Genomic DNA, 20,034 nt, shown 5'->3' with positions numbered 1-20,034 from the left:
TCTCTGCTATTGCACACAGGTAAGCCAATACCTACAGTGCATCCAAATTAATCTGTGTGTAGTAAGGATAATGTTTTTCTCCAAATACAGCTCCTATACTCATATGCCTGCTCTGGATCATGCCTTTGGATTCTTGGTTCCTGTTGCATTCATTCACCATTCAATGACACACTTCTCCTTCTCTATACATTTTCATGAATTTACCAAAGGACTCTCTTGGTCCATTACTACCCAAATTCCATGGGATCAATCCAGCAGTGAACTACATTAGCAAATTCATTACTGCACAATCCTAAGTCATTTTACACGGAACTCCTGCTGTCTGCACTACCTATCACTTTTATGCAGCCTTTTGAAACCAAATCCTTCTAACCTAAAAAGGAGTACGAATTTTATACTGATATCCTGAAATTAAACCTCCTTTAAATGATTTTGCCCTAAAAATTTACTGTCTTGCTTTATTTGGCACATGTCTAGAACGTGAATCTGATTGAACATTTGCAGTTTTCTTAGCTAAGTGCTCTGCTGGCACTTCTGAAATATTTTACACAGCTACAGCTGAAATCTTAATTAGATTGAACAAAAGAGAAAGGAGGAGCCAATATATGTAAACAGAACACTGACCATTGCCTGCACGTTTTCCAAGGGGTGCGAAACACCCTTTGGTTAATGCAAACATTTCTAGAAAAAATAGCGAAACAAACGCCGAAATAGGAAAGACACAAGCTAGAAAAATATCTGGAAGACCCGCAAAGACTGTGATGAAGAGTAACACACGGAAAACGCGTCTGAGAATACAGCATTCTTCTGCTTCCAGAATTTAACACAGCACAACAGCCATATGCCAGCAGAGGCAATAAACCCGTCGGTAGTCCCAGCAGAGCAGCAATCCCCGGCAGCACCGTGCCTCCCTCCCTCCCTCACACCGCCGCCCCGGCAGCGCTTCCTCATCGTCACAGCCGCCGCCGCCGCCTCCCGTCCCGTCCCTTCCGGGCCGCCGCGGCCCATGGCGGGCTGGGCTGAGCGGAGCTGAGCGGAGCTGAGCGGAGCTGGGCTGAGCTGCTGCCAGCGCCATGGCCCTGGCCGGCAGGGCGGCGCTGCGCTGGGGGGCACGGCTGCCGAGCCCCGGCGCCGCCGCCCCGCTCTGCCGAGCGGCCTGGCTGCCCGCGGCGTGCGGGCGGCCCTACAGCTCCCGCGGCAAGGTGAGTCCGCGGGCAGCCCCTGCGCCTGGCCCAGCCGCCTGCTGCTGCCCTGGGGCATGCGGCATTGCCTGGCAGCCACGCTGGGTTACAGGAGTGAGAAGGATGCGTTTCTCCTCAGATCACTGAAACGTGTCAAGCCCTGCCTTGCTAAGGTGTAGGGCTTGACACGTTTCAGTGATCTCAGTTCCAGGCACAGGTTAACAGAGCTTGGAGAGAAGGATATGCTTAGTAGTGGGCACAAAGAATGCAGAATTCACGGGCCAGAAGGACAGAGCTGCCAGGAAAAGGAAAGAACTAACAAATCCAACTCAGAGGTGTGCAGAAATCGGCTCTGGCTGGGTAAAAAAGCACTTCTGGCTGGGAGAGACCACAGACCCAAGAAACTCCCTGACTCAAGAGAAAGAGACCATGCTGGCTAATGAGTATAACAAATGAGGGAATCATTTAACCAATAGAACATGAATTAAAAGACAACTATGTAACTTTTAGGCAGTGGATATTAATGCCTTTGTTTTCTAAAATCTATAAGTAGTATAAAGTTTTGATAGTTGTTTGCTGGCTTTGTGGATTTTCCAAGTGCCCCTTTCTGCACAGAACTGTAAATAAATAAAATACTTTGGCTTTTGTGTGTGGATTGGCTTCTTCCACACTGCAGCATCCTTTTTCACTGTCTGCTTGCTCCTTATGATAAGGTCAGGACTGGCTGAGTCTCTAGGTAATGGCTCTGTATTCATACAGTGCTTGTGAAGAATGATATCTTTAATGGCCCCCTGAATCCAGTTTTCTTAATCCTTTAGTAGTTTCACCAACGTGAAACTGTAAAACAGAGTTTTCCAGCTCCCTATGTACATGAGAAGTTAGTACCTTTTGCACACATTCCAGCATAGTTCATGGTTGTTTAATGATAAAAGAATACATGTGTCTATATGACTAAAGTGAAATGCTGACATTTTAAACAATGATGACAATTCAAGCTTTTGTATCTCTGTTCAACCTGTGCTTCTAGAGAAAAATTATTTAAAAAATTAATTTGTTTTTTTAAAGGCCAAGTCATATGCTATATAGAGACTGTAACCTTGATTTATGAAAAGAAATTCCTGTTTTTCAGGAAAAAATAGATATGTCAACGTATCCTGTTGAAAGCATTAGAAACTTCAGTATTATAGCTCATGTAGATCATGGCAAAAGTACACTAGCAGACAGATTGCTGGAAATTACAGGTAAGCATTCTCATTTTATATTACCTTTTCTTGACATGGAAGGTAGCATCTTAAGTTTCTGTACCATTGATTATTACTAAAATTTCTAATATTTTTACAAAAGTATTGCTAATATTTTTGCTCTTAGTGTTGCTTGTGCTTTTAAGCTCTCAGTTGTGTAGTGTTGCAGATATATGGACTTTGTTGTTGACATCTGCCTATACGTAGGCATAAGAAAGTGTGTAATTCATTTAAAGAAGTCCATATATTTGAAAGACACTGAAAAGGATTTTCAAGATGTTCCTTGTTTCAACATCTTCCATGTTCAGTATGTCACTCCTGTCATTATAACCAGTCATCCATTAGAACAGTACATGTTAAATTTGTGATGTTTGCTGCTGGTGGTTGAGGTGGGACAGAAGGGGTGGGACTGTCAAGACCTGGGAGTTCTGGACTCTTATTCAAGGAGGAATGAAACAAAACGAGGGAGAGAAACTTCTGATCAAAGTTATTTTTTGTGATTACCTCCCATGTATCACTATGAGCTTTTTTGCCTGATGCCTGTGGTAGAATGGGATTTTTAATTCAGGTCTTTCACTCTAGGCTAATGCTCATCTGGGACTTGAGATTGATCTTAGAGCTGTGGGCCACTCCTCTTCAGTGATAGGAGGGGAAGTTTCCTTAAGTATCAAAATTATTTACAATTCAAGGGAATTTTTGCTTCTTCGTAATCTCTTAGGTGAAGCATTTTATCCTGCTTATTCAGGATAGTATTTTATGTAACTTTATTGTATAAACTTCATTTAACAAATGTAAAGAGTTGATGCACTGTTTTGTTTTTGATTGAAAATCTTTGTTTAGCTTAATTGTATGGGAAAACTTCATTTGCTCTTGGTTAACTTTTGGTTAATGGCATTTTCAAGATTTATGTAGTAAGTTAGGTAATAAAGCTTTTTTTTTTTTCTTTCTTCTTTTTAGGAGCAATTTCTAAAACTGACCGTAATAAACAAGTGCTGGATAAACTTCAAGTGGAACGTGAAAGAGGAATTACAGTTAAAGCCCAATCTGCATCTCTCTTTTACAATCATGAAGGAATAAACTACCTCTTAAATCTTATTGACACGCCAGTAAGTTAAATATAAACAGTGTTGAAATCACACAAATCTAAATGTCTTTATAGTTAAAAGTAGGAGATTTCTGGCTTTCTGTGTTTATTCAATTCCTCTTTTATAAGAATGTGAACTTATATACAAATGAAAACAACATAGTACAGAAATCTTTGCAGAAATACCTGAAATTGTAAACATTTGTTTTCTCCATAGGGCCACGTAGATTTCAGCTATGAAGTATCACGGTCACTATCTGCCTGTCAAGGTGTCATACTTGTAGTGGATGCAAATGAGGTGTAGTACTTAATTCTTGTTTTCTATTTAGTATTTTAGGATTTCCTTAAGCTAGAGGGAAACTAAGTTGTGGGTGTTTTTAGTTTTTTCTGGCAGTGTTTTTGCCCCAGTCTATGTCCATGAAAGGATTACACTGCAGAAAAAGAGTAATGGGATTTTAGAGCAGTTGCATATAATCAGTCACCTTTTATTTATCCATCTCCTAAATGAAGGAGTTGAGAGAATAGCAAACTAATCCTAAATTGTATAGTATGCCTAAAAATACTCCCCAAAGTCACACGAAAACTGAGAAGGTTTCTGTGTTAAACTTTACAGTGTTATTTTCTAGGGTATTCAGGCTCAGACAGTGGCAAACTTCTATCTCGCCTTTGAAGCACAGCTTTCAATAATTCCTGTCATAAATAAGGTAACGTTTTTAGCATTTTCTATTAAATACTTGGGTTGTTTAACTGTGTATAGTGCTGATCAGAAATGCAACCTCGAAGAGAAGTACATAACAAAGTTATTTATCAAAACGTTTGCAGGATTTAGATATAACATCACTAGGAATTTTCTGTATTTGCCGTTTGTGTAAAATTTTACAGTAACTGCTGTGAAATTTTTAAGTGAATAAAATACATTTAGATATTTTAAAAATGTAGCACTTAAAGACATGCTTATTGGTGGACTTTGCAGTACTGGGTTTGTGGTTGGAATTGGTGATGTTAAAAGTTCATTGATATTGAAGAAATTACATGACTAGGAGCTCAATATTTAAAAAATGGAGTCTTAATTTTAAATGAAATTCCAAGTGTTATTTTCTATACAGTTATTTTCTATACAGAGGGCTGTGTTATTGGAATCACAAGATTAATTACTGCTCAGCTTATGTTAAATGCTTTTTGTAGATTTATGTTGTACTTAGTTTAATATGTGATCCTATAAACAGTGTAGGTAGCACTTAATGATATCAAATTATTTTGTAAACTAAAGATTTTTACCAGCTCTTGGAGAAAGGTGTTTTCCCTAATGAAACAAGCCAAAACTAGACTGGTTGTGGACAGGATCCTCCCCAAAATCAAGGAAGACTTTGTAAAATGAATATTGATCTTTTCCTAAAGATTGACAATATTTACTCATAAATACATAAAGGTTCTTTGCTGTACTTTTGAAAGCTACAGTACTGGATGATGTGGGAGGTGTGATTTCTTGTATATTTAGCAGTTTGTTGTTTTACAGATTGACTTGAAAAATGCAGACCCTGAAAGAGTTGAAAAACAAATTGAGAAATTGTTTGATATCCCTACAGATGAATGTATAAGGGTAAGATTTCTAAGTTTTATAACATGGCTGATAATATAAATTTGTAACATGTTGTACACTTTGTGCATGTTGTAAATTAAGGGAGTGCTGTCTGCCTCTTCTTGTCTGAGAAAGACAGAGAAAGAAATAAGAATTTCTTTAAATTTTGTTTCCTATAAGAGTGAAGAAAATAACTGTCAGCTAAAAATTCTAGTATTTTTTGAGTAATGGAATCCAGGATTTTAAATTATTTCTCACTGTCAATCCATAAATGGTTTTCATTTCTGTCATAAAAATAATTGCTATTCACAAAAGAAAAAACAGTATTTTTTATTAAGAGCATTCTAAAGTATCCTTTTTAGTGCTTTTATGGGTGCCACCCACACTGTGTAACTAAGTAAACATGACACTATTTAACTAATAAGTGTAAGATATGTCTTATAAAGTTGTTGTTGGATTTGTTTTAGATTTCTGCTAAACAAGGAACGAATGTTGAAAAAGTTCTTCAAAAGGTCATTGAGAAGATCCCACCGTAAGTGTATTTAATTATGTATCTAATTAACCATATAAAGTAATTAGAAAATCATGAGTTGCATTTATATGGTATTGGCAGTAGTTTTACACTGAATATGCATCTCATTTAAAGAAAATATTTTATAGAGAGATGTAGAAGAACCAGAAGGAAAATAGTGTCTTGTGCTTAAACAGGAGAGGTGAATTAATCACCAGTGAGGCTGAAAAGCTAAGGGACATTTTCTTCAGCTCTGTCTTTACCAGCACTGTTGGGCTTTAGGCCTGTGGAGCAAAAATGCAGGTTGATGCACAGACCCACTGTCAGCAAAGAAGGAGTTGGTATGTGAACTATTATAGGGGCCTGACCCCTGTGCATCCATTGGCCCTGACAGAATCCACCTGAGGATTGTAGGAGAGTTGGCTGTGTCTGTGCAAAGCTGCTCTTTCTAATCTTTGAGAAGTCGTGGAGATCAGGGGACATCCCAGAAGACTGGTACAATGCTAATGTCCAATTTTCAAGAAGAGCTTAAAGGAGGATCCAGGAATTTAGAGGCCCATCAGTCTTACTGCAGTCCCTGGAAATGGTATGGGACAAATCCTCCTGGGGGCTGTGACAAGTCAGATGAAGGAAGTGAGTGGGAAAATTGAGCAGGGATTTGCCTAGGGCGTATTGTGCTTGGCAATCCTGATCACCTTCTACAGCACAGTAACCTGCTGTGTAGTGTGAGTGACACTGGCAGCCTGGGTTTCTCTCTACTTGGATCTTTAAGATTTTTGATAAGGTTTCTCACAGACTCCTGGAGAAACCACTGTGTTACAGTCTGGAGTGTCATGGGAACTGACAGGCTGCACCCAGATGGTGCTGGTAGATATCTCCTTTTCAGACTGGCCACACACAGGATCTGCCAGGGTTCACGTTGGGTTCAGTGCTGTTTCTCAGCATTGTAAGTGATCTGGAAGTTGGGATGTGTACCCTAGTGAAGTTTGCCAGTGATACCAAACTGAGAGGGGAAGTAGACACTTCAGAAAGGGGAGCAACTTTGCAGGAAGACCTAGATAGGCTAGAAAACTGGGCTAAAAAGAATCTTATGAAATTCAATAGAGGCAAAAGTCGTGCACCTGGGAGTACATAATTCAGGAGCACAGCACAGGCTGGAATCTACCTAGCTGGGGAGCAGCTCTGTGGAAGTGGACCCGGAGGTCTTTGGGGACAGCAAAGTCAAAATTAGTGAACAGTGTGCTGCTGCAGCAAAGAAAGACAACAGCATGCTGGGTTACCTCAGGACATCAAGGACAGGGATGTCAACAGCAGAGGTGAAGTCCTTCATCCACTCTGCTCAGTGGTGGTCAGTCCACACCTGGAATACTGTGTTCGGTTCTGGTCCTTCTGTGCAGAAAATGTGGACAGGCTGAAGAGGGGCCACAGAAGGGTCACAGAGATGATGGAAAGACTGGGCAGCCTGCCCTTTGAGGACAGGCTGAGAAAAATGGACTTGTTCAGCCATGAGAAAAGAAGGCTTAAGGAAGACCTTTTGCTGTGTTCTGGTATTTAAACAGTAGCTACAAAGAGCTATTGGAGTAATCTCTCCAGGAAAGTGGTGGATTCCCCACCCTTGGACACTCTGGTTTGTTTGGGCAGGGTGCTGGGCCATCTTGTTAAGCCCATGTTTTTGTCAGGAAAAGTTGGATCAGGTGATACTGGAAATCCCTTCCAACCTGGTAGGATTCTTCGAAAGTGTTTGGGGTGGGCATGCTTACTCGTTCAATATTGAATGAAAACACACTGCATAATATATTGTTCTCATTCTTTTGGTGACAGACCCCAATGTAATACTGCTGATCCATTGAAAGCCTTAGTATTTGACTCTACCTTTGACCACTACCGAGGTGTCATAGCTAACATTGCGCTCTTTGGTGGGGAGATTGCAAAAGGACAGAAAATTGTGTCTGCACACAGTAAGAAAAGATATGAAGTAAATGAAGTTGGAATTATGACTCCAAATGAACAGCCAACACATAAGCTGTAAGTAAAAACTTCTTAGAGTGGAGCAGGTCATCTATTGGGGTAAGCTATAATGTCCTGCATTTCTGATTTTTGCTTTGAGAGGTAAAAACTCAGAGATGTCTAGGTTTTTTGTTCTTATTCTGTGGTGGTGGGTTTTTTAATAATTACTGATTGCAATTTAATGCACTCTATCATTTTTTTATTTTGGGCACGCTGAGGCAGAAGGTTTTAGGGAGTGCTTTATGGGCATTGCTGTGGGAGGAATCCATTATCTTCTGTAGTACATGGAACATCTGGACAGCTAGGTGTTTAAAGGCTAGTGTTCAATATTCTTATTCAGCTGTCCAATTTATTTCTAGGAACTGCCTTGTTTGAAAGTGGAAGGGAATGGGGCTTCATCTTAGTTATTGCTGCAGCATATTTTGAGGGTGGAAAACTTAAAATCCATGAATGCAACAGCTTCCAGAAACTGGCTTCTCAATGGCAGCAGTGGGAAGAAAATCAGGTACTTAGCATTAGTGGAGAAGTTTTACCAGTTTGCAACCAAATACATGTTACTAACTTTACTGGGGGCATTCTCAGGTTACATTACTGTGTCTGGTGGTTGAACCCAGCCAGCAACCCAGCCAGCCCCCTGCTCACTCCCCAGCCCTTGCAGGATGAGAACTAAGGAGGTACTTGGGGATTGAGATAAAGACAGTTTAAGAAATGAAGGGGGAAAAAAAATAAAAACAAGTGATACAAAGACAGTCCATTATTCACCACCTTCCAAAAGCAGACTGATATCCTGCTAGTCTTCAAATAAAAGCCTTGGAAAGATGACACTTATTTTGTATTGCTAAGCAATGATGTTCTGTGGTATGGAATGCCCTTTTGGCCAGTTTGGGTCTGTTGTCCTGGCTGTGTCACCTCCCAGTCTCTAGCACACCCCCAGTCTGTTTGCTTGTAGGGACACAGAGAGAAACCCAGAGAGCCTGTTCAGCAATACCTAAACATTGGTGTGTTATCAACACTTGTTCCAGTCACAATTCCAAACACAGCTCCATACTAGGCTGCTTTGAAGAAAGTTACTCTATCCTAGCCAAAACCAGTACACTGTGTTTTACTCAGTATTTACCACGTATTCCCCTCCTATTAGCATAATGTGCTGATGGAAAGTGTTTAGTTTCATCTCACTGGTTTATGAAACTTCCTCTGCTGGCAGCTAGGAACTGTTCTGGGTTCTTTGTCTTAGGAGCTTTTCAAGGGTCTAGCTCCAGCTTTTAAACTGAGAGCAAGACAGTATTCAAAATCCATAAATGTACTGTTCATCTGTAACAGAAAAAAAACTAGTTGAGACTGTTCACAACTCAGAGGTGAAACAACTTAGATCTCCCTTCTGGACTTTGGATATGGGCTTTTAAGGGGGTGATTTATTTAAATTTCTGGCTGGGCTAAATCAAGCAGGAAAAATAGTAGAAATGCTGCTAATGCCAACAATCATATCCATATAATAACAATTTTATTTAGCTATGCAGGACAGGTGGGTTACCTGATTGCTGGAATGAAAGAAGTAACGGAAGCCCAAATAGGAGACACACTGTTTTTGTATAAACAGCCAGTGGAGCCTTTGCCTGGCTTTAAGTCAGCGAAGCCAATGGTTTTTGCAGGTGAGGAGTAAATCAATATAAAGTGGAGTTACTTTTTTCCATTGACAGTAAGAGCTGTTAGAGCTTTTAAAAGAAGATATGTATATTAAGAGTTGGGAGGATTAGAATTTTAGCCGAGGTGCACCACTTACGTGGATTTGTGTGTTTTCCCTGTGACTTAACAGGATTAGTAATAAATGCTGACTGGTTTTGCATGAATAAACACAAACATGATTATTGTTTCTAATGCCAGTAAACTCTTAATAGCTGGAAAAGAAGGCTTGAATTTTTAAAAAAAAGAGGGAATTATTCATCGTGATAATCAGATTTCTGTAATTATTGTGTTGGTTTTTCTTCTTTTAAAATTTAGCACCTGCTTCATTTTTGTTAAACATGGTAAACTGCCAGAGCTAATATGCAATGATCCTGTAAAATATTTGACTTTTTGAGCTTGAATAGTTCCATTGAGCTGCTGCAACTAGCCTCAGTAACTACTACAAATGCTACAGAAGGTGGCTTTAGAAAAAATCCTGTAAATAATTTTCTAGACCTGTTGTGAAGCAATGTGTAAAACTCACTTGAACTGTCTCATGGAGACTAGGCAGTCTCTCAGTGACTGTTGAAAAGTCTAATCTTGTAAGTAATGTTTTTGTGTGCATGTGTGTTGCTTTTTGATGTAGATGACATTTTCTGAGCATACAAGGATGTGAGAAGTGATCCAGTAGAATCTATTTCAGACAACTGTTTTTATTAATTATGAAAGAATAGAGAAATATTTGGAACTTTGAAATGATGCTTTTTATTTTTCACTCACTCTTAGCTTTGAGGGAACATCTCAGTGGAGTCTATACATTTACACTGCAAAACAGTGGTTATACTCAACTGTGAATCTTCCACAAATGTGAAGGATTAGATGAGTACAGTGACCCTACCATTATGGTTTAGATGTTAATTCTGAGGTAATCTAAAACATTTTTATGTTTTGACTAATATTTTTTTGAGGAATAAAGAATCCTCATGTTGTTTTTCACATTTAAAAACTGATGGAGCAGAAAGTAACTATTCCTGATTTTATTACTCTGTTAACTGTAAGTGGCATATTTGAAAGCCAGGTACACAATAGCTAAAGCTCTCTGTCACATCACTTCTGTTTAATATATTTTGACAGGAATGTATCCAATAGATCAAACAGAATATAATAATCTCAAAAGTGCTTTGGAAAGGCTGACGTTGAATGACTCCAGTGTAACTGTTCATCGTGACAGTAGCCTTGCTTTAGGAGCTGGATGGAGGTAAGGTTTTTGTGCTGCTTTCATATCTGAAACCACTCATAAGTTGAGAATGCATATTTAAGTGAACTGAAGGTAGAATTAAACTTAATTCAAAATTAGAAACTGTAATTCAAATTAATGATAAAGATAAATTATTTCATTTTATTTTCTTATATTCTCTGTTTGCACAGAGAATGAAAATTCTTGTGATTAATAGTTTTTCTTCTCCAAGCCTTATTCAACTTTAGGATTATTTGGACCCTTGAAGGTTGTATACTCTGCTAATATTGCCATACTAGCACTGTAAGCATGCTGGAGGGTGAAAAAGACCACTGTGAGATTCCAGGGGATACACAAATGCTTTTACCAACAGGGTATTTATTTTCCAGATTGGGTTTCCTTGGTCTTCTACATATGGAAGTCTTCAATCAGCGTTTGGAGCAAGAGTATAACATGTCTGTTATTTTGACTGCACCTACAGTTCCATATAAAGCTGTTCTTTCCTCAGCAAAGTTGATAAAGGTATGCTAAATTCATTAAAAATTATGGAAATATAATAAACATCTAGAGTCTCTTTTTAAATCTAGGCTAGTACTGTATTTTATAGTAAGCATTAGAAACACTAATTTAAGTATTACTTAAATAGTTTTTAATTTTCTTAAGGATATTAACTGCTCTTTCCCCTTTCATTTCAAGCACTCTCTTTTTATGTCTTATACTTTCCCTTGAAAATGGATGTATAGGACACATATCTTGCTGTATTCTTTTAAGTATTTACTGACTGGACTGCATTAAAAGCAGGTGAAATAATCTTCCAGGTTATATCCATCAGAAAACATGAACATTTCTAGGAATAGCTTGTGATGATACTCTACATTGGCTGGGGCTGGTGAAAGAAAGTGAGATTTTTTGGTCACAGTTAAATGGGTATGTGCTAACTTCATTAAACTGAGTGCAAATAGAATTATAGAATGTGTTTGAGTTTTAGAGAGATAAAGAGGTAGACTTCGAGCACCTGCTGACAGAGGAGGCTGCAAATTGACTGGCTGACTGTTGTGTAAATTCCTAATTACTTGTATAAGAAAGGTTTCTGTACTTGCAAGGTGTGAGGCATAGACCTTTTTATCTCTCTGGATTTTATTTTTTTCTTACTGAGGCAGTATCGCAGCTGAATGAAGTAGTTGACACTTTTGGTCTGTGATTCTGAGCTGTTGATGTGGGATTCTTTTCAAACAATGCTGGAAGTTGGGTCCCTGTCAGTGGAAATTATGTAATCACTTGATTTGGAGGAGAGAGAAGTTGCATTTACACAAAATCAGCATAACCTTCCTTTTACCTGGGAAGGGTAACTCCAGCCCTTACTGGGATGTTGGACTGGAAAAAGTAGGTAATGAAAGCACTTACATAGAAATCAAAAACTTAATTTCTAAATCCACTTCAGCACGTAAGGGAGCCTGAACCCAAAGTTCTACTTAGGGAAGAAAGTCCCCACCACTGAACTCTAAAATATTTAGAGCAGGTCTTCTGTTGAAGCTGTGTAATAATAACTTAGAGGATCAGGATGAAGTAAGAAGGAAGGTCCTCAGTTTACAGGGGAGAGAGAGACCCAGAAAGATGGATTGAAAGGTTTTTTGTATTTCTATAATTTTCCAAGCCAAAAGCTAATTACTGCATAATGATATTTAGGGATATGCTGATAACAGACTTCTATATGTTTTATAAAAATCTCTTCTAAAATCATCCTTGGTTTAAACTTGGGTTGCATAATGCACCAATGTTTTCAGGCAATATAAACATTTTTTAGCATTTTTTCAATGCTAAATTTGTCTCCTTTGCTGTTAATTTTACCTACTTCTAAAATGACAATATCTGGTTTATTTGTTTGTTTTCAGGAGTATGGAAATGACCAGATTACTATTATCAACCCTGCTCAGTTTCCTGATAAACTTTCAGTATCAGAGTATTTGGAGCCAACTGTTCTTGGTACTATTGTAACGCCTCCTGAATATATTGGGAAAATAATTACCTTGTGTCAGGTTGGTGTATAGTTTTAATTTTGTCTTTTGCATTTTTAAGCTCTTCACCTCATACTTAAAGTGAAGATACAAGATAGTATGATAGATATTACTACGTAAACAGTATCTTCGAAGTAATTATTGAATACTTTTGAAAGATAAAATAATTTTTAACATTTTATTTGTATAATTCTGAAGTACAAAATCCATAAATTGAAAAGTTAATGATGAAGTTCAGTGACAACAAAGTGCCTGGTCTGTACTAGACTAATTCATAGCTAGTTCTTTTCTCCTGAAAGAATGGAGTCTGCAGCAGGGGAATAAGATGTATTGGTATTTTTAGAAGTATATTCATGGGAATACAACTTCTGCCAACACTTCTGAATATGTGTCCATGTGCTTTTTTCAGTACTTCCCTGAAAGTAAATTTAGAATAGTGATGGCCAAATTTGCCTAACTGTATTTGGAATACTTCTAATTGAAAATGTTTTAACTGCCATGCATCTTGTGTTTATATTATTTCTTCACAATATTGTTCTTAGCTTTTAACATTCCAAAATGCATAATACAAAGCAGTACAGTAAAGAATAAAATCTCTTGCAAAGAATTTCTAAAATAACTTTTAAGAACACCCTCCTGGGAGGAAAGAAGATGAGCCTTCAGGTCCTACTGTGGCAGCAGTTAGCAGAAGCTATTAAGGATTTCAGGAATTCAGCATTAGTTATCATCTCTTCATTTGGTACAGTGTTGCAGTTTGTCCTGGGACTTCAGTCAGCTACCAATAAGAAAGTTACTTTGGGGCTTAAGTAGCTTGCTTGCTGTTCATTTTAATTTGCTTTGTATTTTTTGGTAGAAAATTTCAAGGGAAACTGAAACAATTTTTATTTGTCTAGGATCGTAGGGCGGTCCAGAAAGATATGTTGTACATTGATGAAAACAGGGTTATGCTAAAATACCTCTTTCCTCTGAATGAAATTGTGGTGGATTTTTATGATGCTCTTAAGTCTCTGTCTTCTGGCTATGCAAGGTAACTACCTCCCCTGTTCCCCCTTCTTCTCCTCCCACCCTGGACCCTGAAGGTGTGGTAAAAAAAGGCCTGAGGAACAGCTGTGGAAGGGCACAAAGAAAGAATATTCCTTTATGGTGGTGCTGCAAATCTAGTCTCTCTCACCTTGAATGGATTAGATTCACTGTGAAAATGGATGGAAATAAGTCTGAAAAACATGAAACGTATATCACTACCTAATAATCACTGTCTTTGGCAATGCGTGTATTTTTCAAGTGCACCCTTTGGAGTGGCACTGGCTCATCTATATGAGTAAGACCTAAATGGTCTGTCCTTGTCTGAAGTGACACTGTACAATTTTTTCAATGGAATCACTGAAATTGTACTACTTACTGTATGAACTCTCTCTTGGTGGAAAAAGGAAAATAACCACATTGATTATTTAAAGCTGGTAAAAACAATGTGGTATTTTAAACAAATGGTATTTACTTTACATACATACTTTATTATGTGAAAAAAGAAAATAATGTGTATTTTGAGACAGAATTTTCTGTTATGGGTGTCTGCTACGAATTCAGAGTCTAGTACAGTGCTCAGATGTTTGTGAAGAGCCTTTGTGAGTTTAATGGAACTGAAAATGCTGCATGGTGATGAGCTTGCGCCCCAGGAGGCTCAATTGCTCTCACAAACCTGGTATGTTGAGATGTCATTAATGGGATATGTTACACAACAGGAACTGGTATACCTAATTACAGTATTCATTTTATAAACATGAAAATGCATTTTATTGAAGGACTGAATTTGCTTTGAGTTTATGTTTTGTTTAATTATGTCTTATAAATGTAAGTGAGACATGTCTTGCCCAGGTTTATATGCAGCAAAAGCATAAACAAAAGTGGAGAGGCAAGGTAGAAGAAACAGAGGGATGGAAATTTTGAATTTCCTCTCTGGATCTAGCTCCCCCACTACATAAAACCTAACCTGTTTATCAAGAACCTATCTCATTAGCAGAATTGTGCTGGATTTCCTTTGATTCAGGGATGATTGCCAATGATGTTGCATTATCTCATTTCTTTATCAGTTTTTATTTCCTAATTGACTCTTTAATACAGCTTGTGTATGTAGTGCTCTCAGTAATCATATTTCTGATATATAGATCCATTCACACATTTGTGGTTACTAAGCCAACAAAGATAGAAGTACTTTGAAATAATCTCAAAGGATTATCCCCCCCCCTGCTTTTTCTGTTATTTCAGATTTGACCCCATTACAGTAATATTGATCATCCTCCACAATTATACTTACACACCATCTACCTATCTATCTATCTGTCTGTCTATCATCTGTCTATTGCATGCATCACCTCTAAATCTCTTCAGTTTTGAGAATTTTTGCTAACTACCACACAGACAGCAAGGTCCACACCTACCAAAGAAGAAATCTGGTTTGGAAACTAAATGAAAAACTTAATTGTCAGAGACGGTGATAATAGGGATCACATATAACGTTTGTCAAACAAGAGGATGAAAAGGAGACAGTCCTGGATTGGTGTTTGATTCCTGTGACGTTCAGGACAGTGAGTTCAAAAGCTGTGTCGAAGGGTTCTTTAAGACTGCATTGAGCATGTAGATTTCTAATTGCTCATTAGATTGGAAAGACATCCTCGAAGTCAAGATGACCTCTTTCTGCATTGGAGGGGACATTTTGTGCAGTACATGTCTAGTGTGAAGATGTACTGAGAGACAGACTACTAAAAACTTTACTCCCATTATATTGAAAAGTTCAAGTGTTTTATTAAGAAATATGTCTATAAAATCTATGAAACAAAGAATACAAAATACAATTTATACAATATCATGACTAATTTCCAAACTGCTTTTCTTTTTTTAGTTTTGATTATGAAGATGCAGGTTACCAATCAGCGGACCTAATCAAAATGGATATTCTTCTAAATGGAAATCCAGTTGAAGAACTGGCAACTATCATACACAAGTAGGTTTACTGGATTCCTTACTCAAAAGGAATAACAATGAAAATATCGTCTATTAATAGGACTTCATGATCTTACAGTCTTTTCTGACCTAAGTGATTATATGATTCTAAATGAATCTAGGTGTATGTGTTACAAATCTGTTTGAAGATTAGCATTTTAAGATTTTTCCATATGACCACCTTCATTATCACTGAAAAAGAAAATAATTTTGTAGTATGAAGATTAGGAAATAATAAAGAGCAATTTTTTTACTTCCCTTTCTCAGCTTAAGTTCTAGATATCATATTTTTGTGGAAAATGTAAGGCAGAGAGAAAGAAATGCAAAATGCCAATCTTCTAAAGGGCTGGAAAAATTTTAAGTGCAGACCATCTGGAAGATGCCAGATGAATCATTTATGATGCTTAATACTGACAAAAAAATGATTTTGTTCTCCCAGTAATTTCTGTTCCATAGAATTCTGTTGTTTCCTTGTTTCCAGACAGAGTACCAGGAGAATGTAAATATTTACTGTGTGCAATTACCTCAGATTTTTTTTGCTAAAATGAGTCCATTGCTATGAGCATTTCAGGCATTAGAGGTGAAAATAATGCCTTTCCTGTTTCTAGCCTGTCCCCTATCTTCTCACAAAGTTTTTACAAGGCTCCCTTCTGTAACTTCAGCATTGCTTTCCAATAATGCCTACTTTTGTGGGTTTTTGGTTTCCCTTCTTAAAATACTTGTAGTTTCTAAATATTTGTGTATTTTTTTACATAACTGCAGTCTTGAAATCCTTAGAATGCTGTAAGTCCAGAAGGCTGACATAGAAAATAAACCCCTTGCCATGTTCAGAAGGATCATGGGGCTAAAGGGGAATAAATGTCTTGCATACAGTTGCTAGTTAATGCATTTCTCATAAGCATGCAGTGTTCAGCAATCTACCTGCATCTCCTACTCTGAAAAGATGCAGAATGGAGTGGGCTCCCTTGTAAAAGTTAGTTATTGCTTTAACATGTATTTTTTTATCAATTTAGCTTGTACCCTCAACTGTTTTACTCACTAAAATTGACAACCTTTCTTTTGGTTTTAGATTTCAGTTGGGGTTTTTTTTTTTACAGCTCATATTTGCAGTCATTTTGCTCTTGCTGCAGGTATTCTCAGTCTTCCCACTGTAAAAACTGCATCTGTAAGAATTATGCTGAATTACATTTATAGAGAAAGAGATTACTGTAAGCTTGGTATTAAGATAGTCATCATTTGTTCTTACTGTACAAGTAAATATATGTGCCTCTTAAAAGTGTAATGCTCAATGAACATGACTTAACTACTTCATGTTTAAACTGTTTGTTCTATAGAGGTAGCAAGGAGTCACATTGCCAATACCTGAAAACATGTATGTTGGTAAAAATGTCTGCTAAATATGGGTATTTTTATATTTTAAGTATTATATATTTTTAAGCCATTTCTTTCTAAAAGTATCTGAAAGTATCTGCTAGTAGCTTCTTTACACCTTTTGGTTTTTTCTCTTTCCAAAACCTGAAGCATAAGCAGATGCTGAATTAGCTAGATAATTTTTATTAGCAGATGACAAGAGTATGTTAATTTATGTTTTTTCTTGTGATATAAAACCAGACTTTGAAAGCATTCTGCAATATATATATTTTGACTGCTTGGGCCTACAATCAATGAAAATTCTCCTTGACCTAGTTTAAAATTTCACTTGAAACTGTGGCAGTATTCAAAATGTCTTCATTTGTGATGGATAATCAGGGTGTTTTCATAAATACTTTATATGATGTTATATACTGAGGTTAATACAGTGTTATCACCTGTTAGTATGAAACAGGTGACATACAGAGACCACTGATTAGAAGTAAAATTTAATCTGATCAGCTTATCTTCTGAGTTAAGAAGAGGAAAACCTCTACTAAAATCCTTCAATCAAACAGTTTGATTTATGGATATATTTTTAGTGTTGCTAACTTTTTTTTTTTTTCAGTGATAAAGCCTATGCTGCTGGTAAACTCCTATGTGAGCGTTTAAAAGAGACTATTCCTAGGCAGTTGTTTGAAATAGCCATCCAGGCTGCCATTGGCAAGAAAATCATTGCAAGAGAAACGTAAGTCAAGCCTTTTTATTTCCCTTCTTTTTTTTCTGTCTGTATTTTGAGATATATAAAATACAGACTTGTGAAGTCTTACCTGGTTTTATACATTAGAGGACTTTGATTTTACTATAAAGTTGTATTTTTCTTGATACATGCTACTTGAAGAAAAAAACCATATTTGAGCAGTGACTATTGACTAAACATTTTGAATTAAATTTATACAAAGAAATTGTATTTTTATTTTAGATTGCTTGGGGTCAGAATTGCACTTAGTGTAACTTCCAACACATGTTCACTTCCTCTTTGGCAGTGGAAAAAGTTTCTTACTACTGAAAAAAATTAGCTAGTTGTGGAATACTTTGCTGTGAGAGTCAGCAAAAAAAATAGCTGATTTGTGCTGTTCCAAAGGAAATACGTTGCAGCTGAACACAAAAACATTTTCCTAGCACACACTTCTTCAAAGCACACTATTTCCTTGATGTGGTGTTTCTCACCACATTTTTCTGTTGCTGTTTAAATAGGATTTAAATAGTGGTAAAATAATTAAAGGTCAGAATTCAGGCAGAGGTCCTGTAAGAATTTGTTTATACATGTATATACACATGGATGTAACACTTCCTGTGAGTCATAGGAGAAATTCCAGATAAAAAGCCAAGATTGTGATTTCTTTATGTACATATTACATGTCCTAAGTGATGTTTCTAGAATTGAAAACTGAATTACATCTTCTGTTTAAAGCTTCATATTTTGTATACAAAACCTGAAAATGTTGTGATGCCAAAGTATCTTACAAAACTAGCAGAAAAACAAGTAACATTTTAACAACTCAAGTACTGAGCTTCACATGCTCACTGCTTCACAGTTCTAATATGTTAAGGTGTATGTGTTATTTTATTTTGCAGGCTGAAGCCTTACAGAAAAAATGTTGTGGCAAAATGCGTAGGTATTTTTTTCCCTTTTCTTCATGTTTCTGACATTTGTAAACTTTAAGAGTCCTGCTAAGATAATATGCCCATCTCTTCCTAGAAACCCAGCAAAGACATGCTCTGCTTGTGCTCCTAAGTGTCTGTGGAATTCTAACAGATACTTTTAAGCTTTTGTTGTAAAATCCAACTCTTGTAACCTCTTGTTGCAGCTTGAGGAGTGGATCAGATAAAGTAATGGCATTTTCATTCACACACTTTGAGTGTTTCATCTCCTCATCGTTTTCTAACAGTTGTAGGCACACAGTAAATGTGTGTGTGTGTGTACACAGGCATATAAATAGGTAACTTCATGTTTCCTAGATTGGTTTTCAGGTGTTAGAAGGAAATATAAATGCTTCTTTTGAGACTTGATTGTGATTAAACTTCTACTTAGGTTTGGAGTAATACATTGTAATAAAGCTTTAATGTGCAATAGTTGACTAGGGACAAGATTCAACAAAGCTGTTGGAAAACTGTGACACCTCTTATTTAGCTTGGATTTAACTCTCTGAAGTGAACATATTGGAAAATATTAAACAAATGTCCCTTTCTCACAAGTGCAATAGAATTCTGCTAAGCACAGCTGTGGGATGGTGACTGTTCAATACTGTACCAGGGTTTAGGTCATTTTTCTAGATGTAAGCACCTAATGCTAGTCAAGATGTTACAGTGAATCTGAGCTGGTACCCTGCTTCTATTCCAAGGGGATTTGGATCTAATGTGTTGTCTAGTGTCAGCCAGGCTTACAGAAATGTATATATTTAGGTAACAGAGTTTAACACTCAGTTGTCCAAATTAATGTGTTTATTTGCTTCCTTGTTCTTTCTAACTAGTGGCCTTTAGGCCAAACTATTTGGAGTATAAAGTAATATTTTTGTCAAAATATGACCAACGTTTCTGACTATTTTTAAACACTTGAGTTTTGTGTGGTTGGAATGTACTTTAGCTGCAGTTGTAGTTTACACTTAGTACATTTTTTTTCACAGTATGGTGGCGACATTACAAGAAGAATGAAGCTTCTGAGGAGGCAAGCAGAAGGCAAGAGGTTGATGAGAAAAATTGGCAATGTTGAGGTTCCAAGAGATGCCTTTATACGTGTTCTAAAGAGAGAAACTGACAAATAGAGATCAGTGACATCTGATCTTCCAGATCATGTCAGCTTTTTGCAGACAGTAGCAAAGTGAGCTAATACAGGATTTATCACTGTGAGAGGGAACATACTTGACCTTAAATGGTATGAATTTACTATGTGTGGGAAGATGAATTGACTTAAAAATGTACATATATTTGTAGATTATTACGAAATTAAAGTTACTTGACTGCATCTAAAAGTTCACATTATATTGTTTTTTCATTTTATTCCGCTGTTTTCTTACTTTTAACACTTAAAATGTACATAATTTTGGGTTTTTACATTGCAAGTCTATATATAGAGAGGAACCATATGGCAAAAAGGTTATAGAAATCAT

The 20,034-nt window shown here is 37.0% G+C and overlaps 1 protein-coding gene across 3 annotated transcripts; it reads left to right on the top strand.

Moving 5' to 3' along the window:
- The first annotated feature begins 984 nt into the window (after positions 1–984).
- On the top strand, positions 985–19,899 carry GUF1 (GTP binding elongation factor GUF1). 3 transcript variants are annotated; one of them, XM_039699005.1, is made up of 17 exons: positions 985–1,202; positions 2,311–2,422; positions 3,380–3,528; positions 3,724–3,804; positions 4,133–4,210; positions 5,023–5,106; positions 5,553–5,617; positions 7,418–7,621; positions 9,113–9,252; positions 10,400–10,523; positions 10,892–11,024; positions 12,395–12,538; positions 13,411–13,544; positions 15,414–15,515; positions 17,493–17,612; positions 18,503–18,543; positions 19,552–19,899. In XM_039699005.1, exons 1-17 carry the CDS (start codon positions 1,074–1,076, stop codon positions 19,635–19,637), a joined length of 1,926 nt encoding a protein of 641 aa, XP_039554939.1. In that variant the 5' UTR covers positions 985–1,073; the 3' UTR covers positions 19,638–19,899. The 3 variants fall into 3 exon arrangements, with proteins under 3 accessions (XP_039554939.1, XP_039554938.1, XP_039554940.1); XM_039699004.1 differs by having other exon boundaries at positions 986–1,202; positions 18,503–18,539; XM_039699006.1 differs by lacking the exons at positions 985–1,202; positions 2,311–2,422; positions 3,380–3,528; ... (2 more) ...; positions 5,023–5,106; positions 5,553–5,617 and adding an exon at positions 7,963–8,108 and having other exon boundaries at positions 7,480–7,621; positions 18,503–18,539.
- Positions 19,900–20,034: the final 135 nt, after the last annotated feature.

This window comes from Passer montanus, unplaced genomic scaffold, assembly GCF_014805655.1.
Source record: "Passer montanus isolate IOZ18808 unplaced genomic scaffold, ASM1480565v1 scaffold13, whole genome shotgun sequence".
Classification (NCBI taxonomy): domain Eukaryota; kingdom Metazoa; phylum Chordata; class Aves; order Passeriformes; family Passeridae; genus Passer; species Passer montanus.
This window is presented reverse-complemented; position numbering and strand designations above follow the sequence as displayed.

Bases quoted from the DNA above. Each gene is read 5' to 3' on its own strand.
- GUF1 (XM_039699004.1), top strand. From the start codon at position 1,074: ATGGCCCTGGCCGGCAGGGCGGCGCTGCGCTGGGGGGCACGGCTGCCG. The intron at 3,529-3,723 runs GTAAGTTAAATA...TTTTCTCCATAG, and splicing joins TAAATCTTATTGACACGCCA to GGCCACGTAGATTTCAGCTA. The intron at 7,622-9,112 runs GTAAGTAAAAAC...AATTTTATTTAG, and splicing joins GAACAGCCAACACATAAGCT to CTATGCAGGACAGGTGGGTT.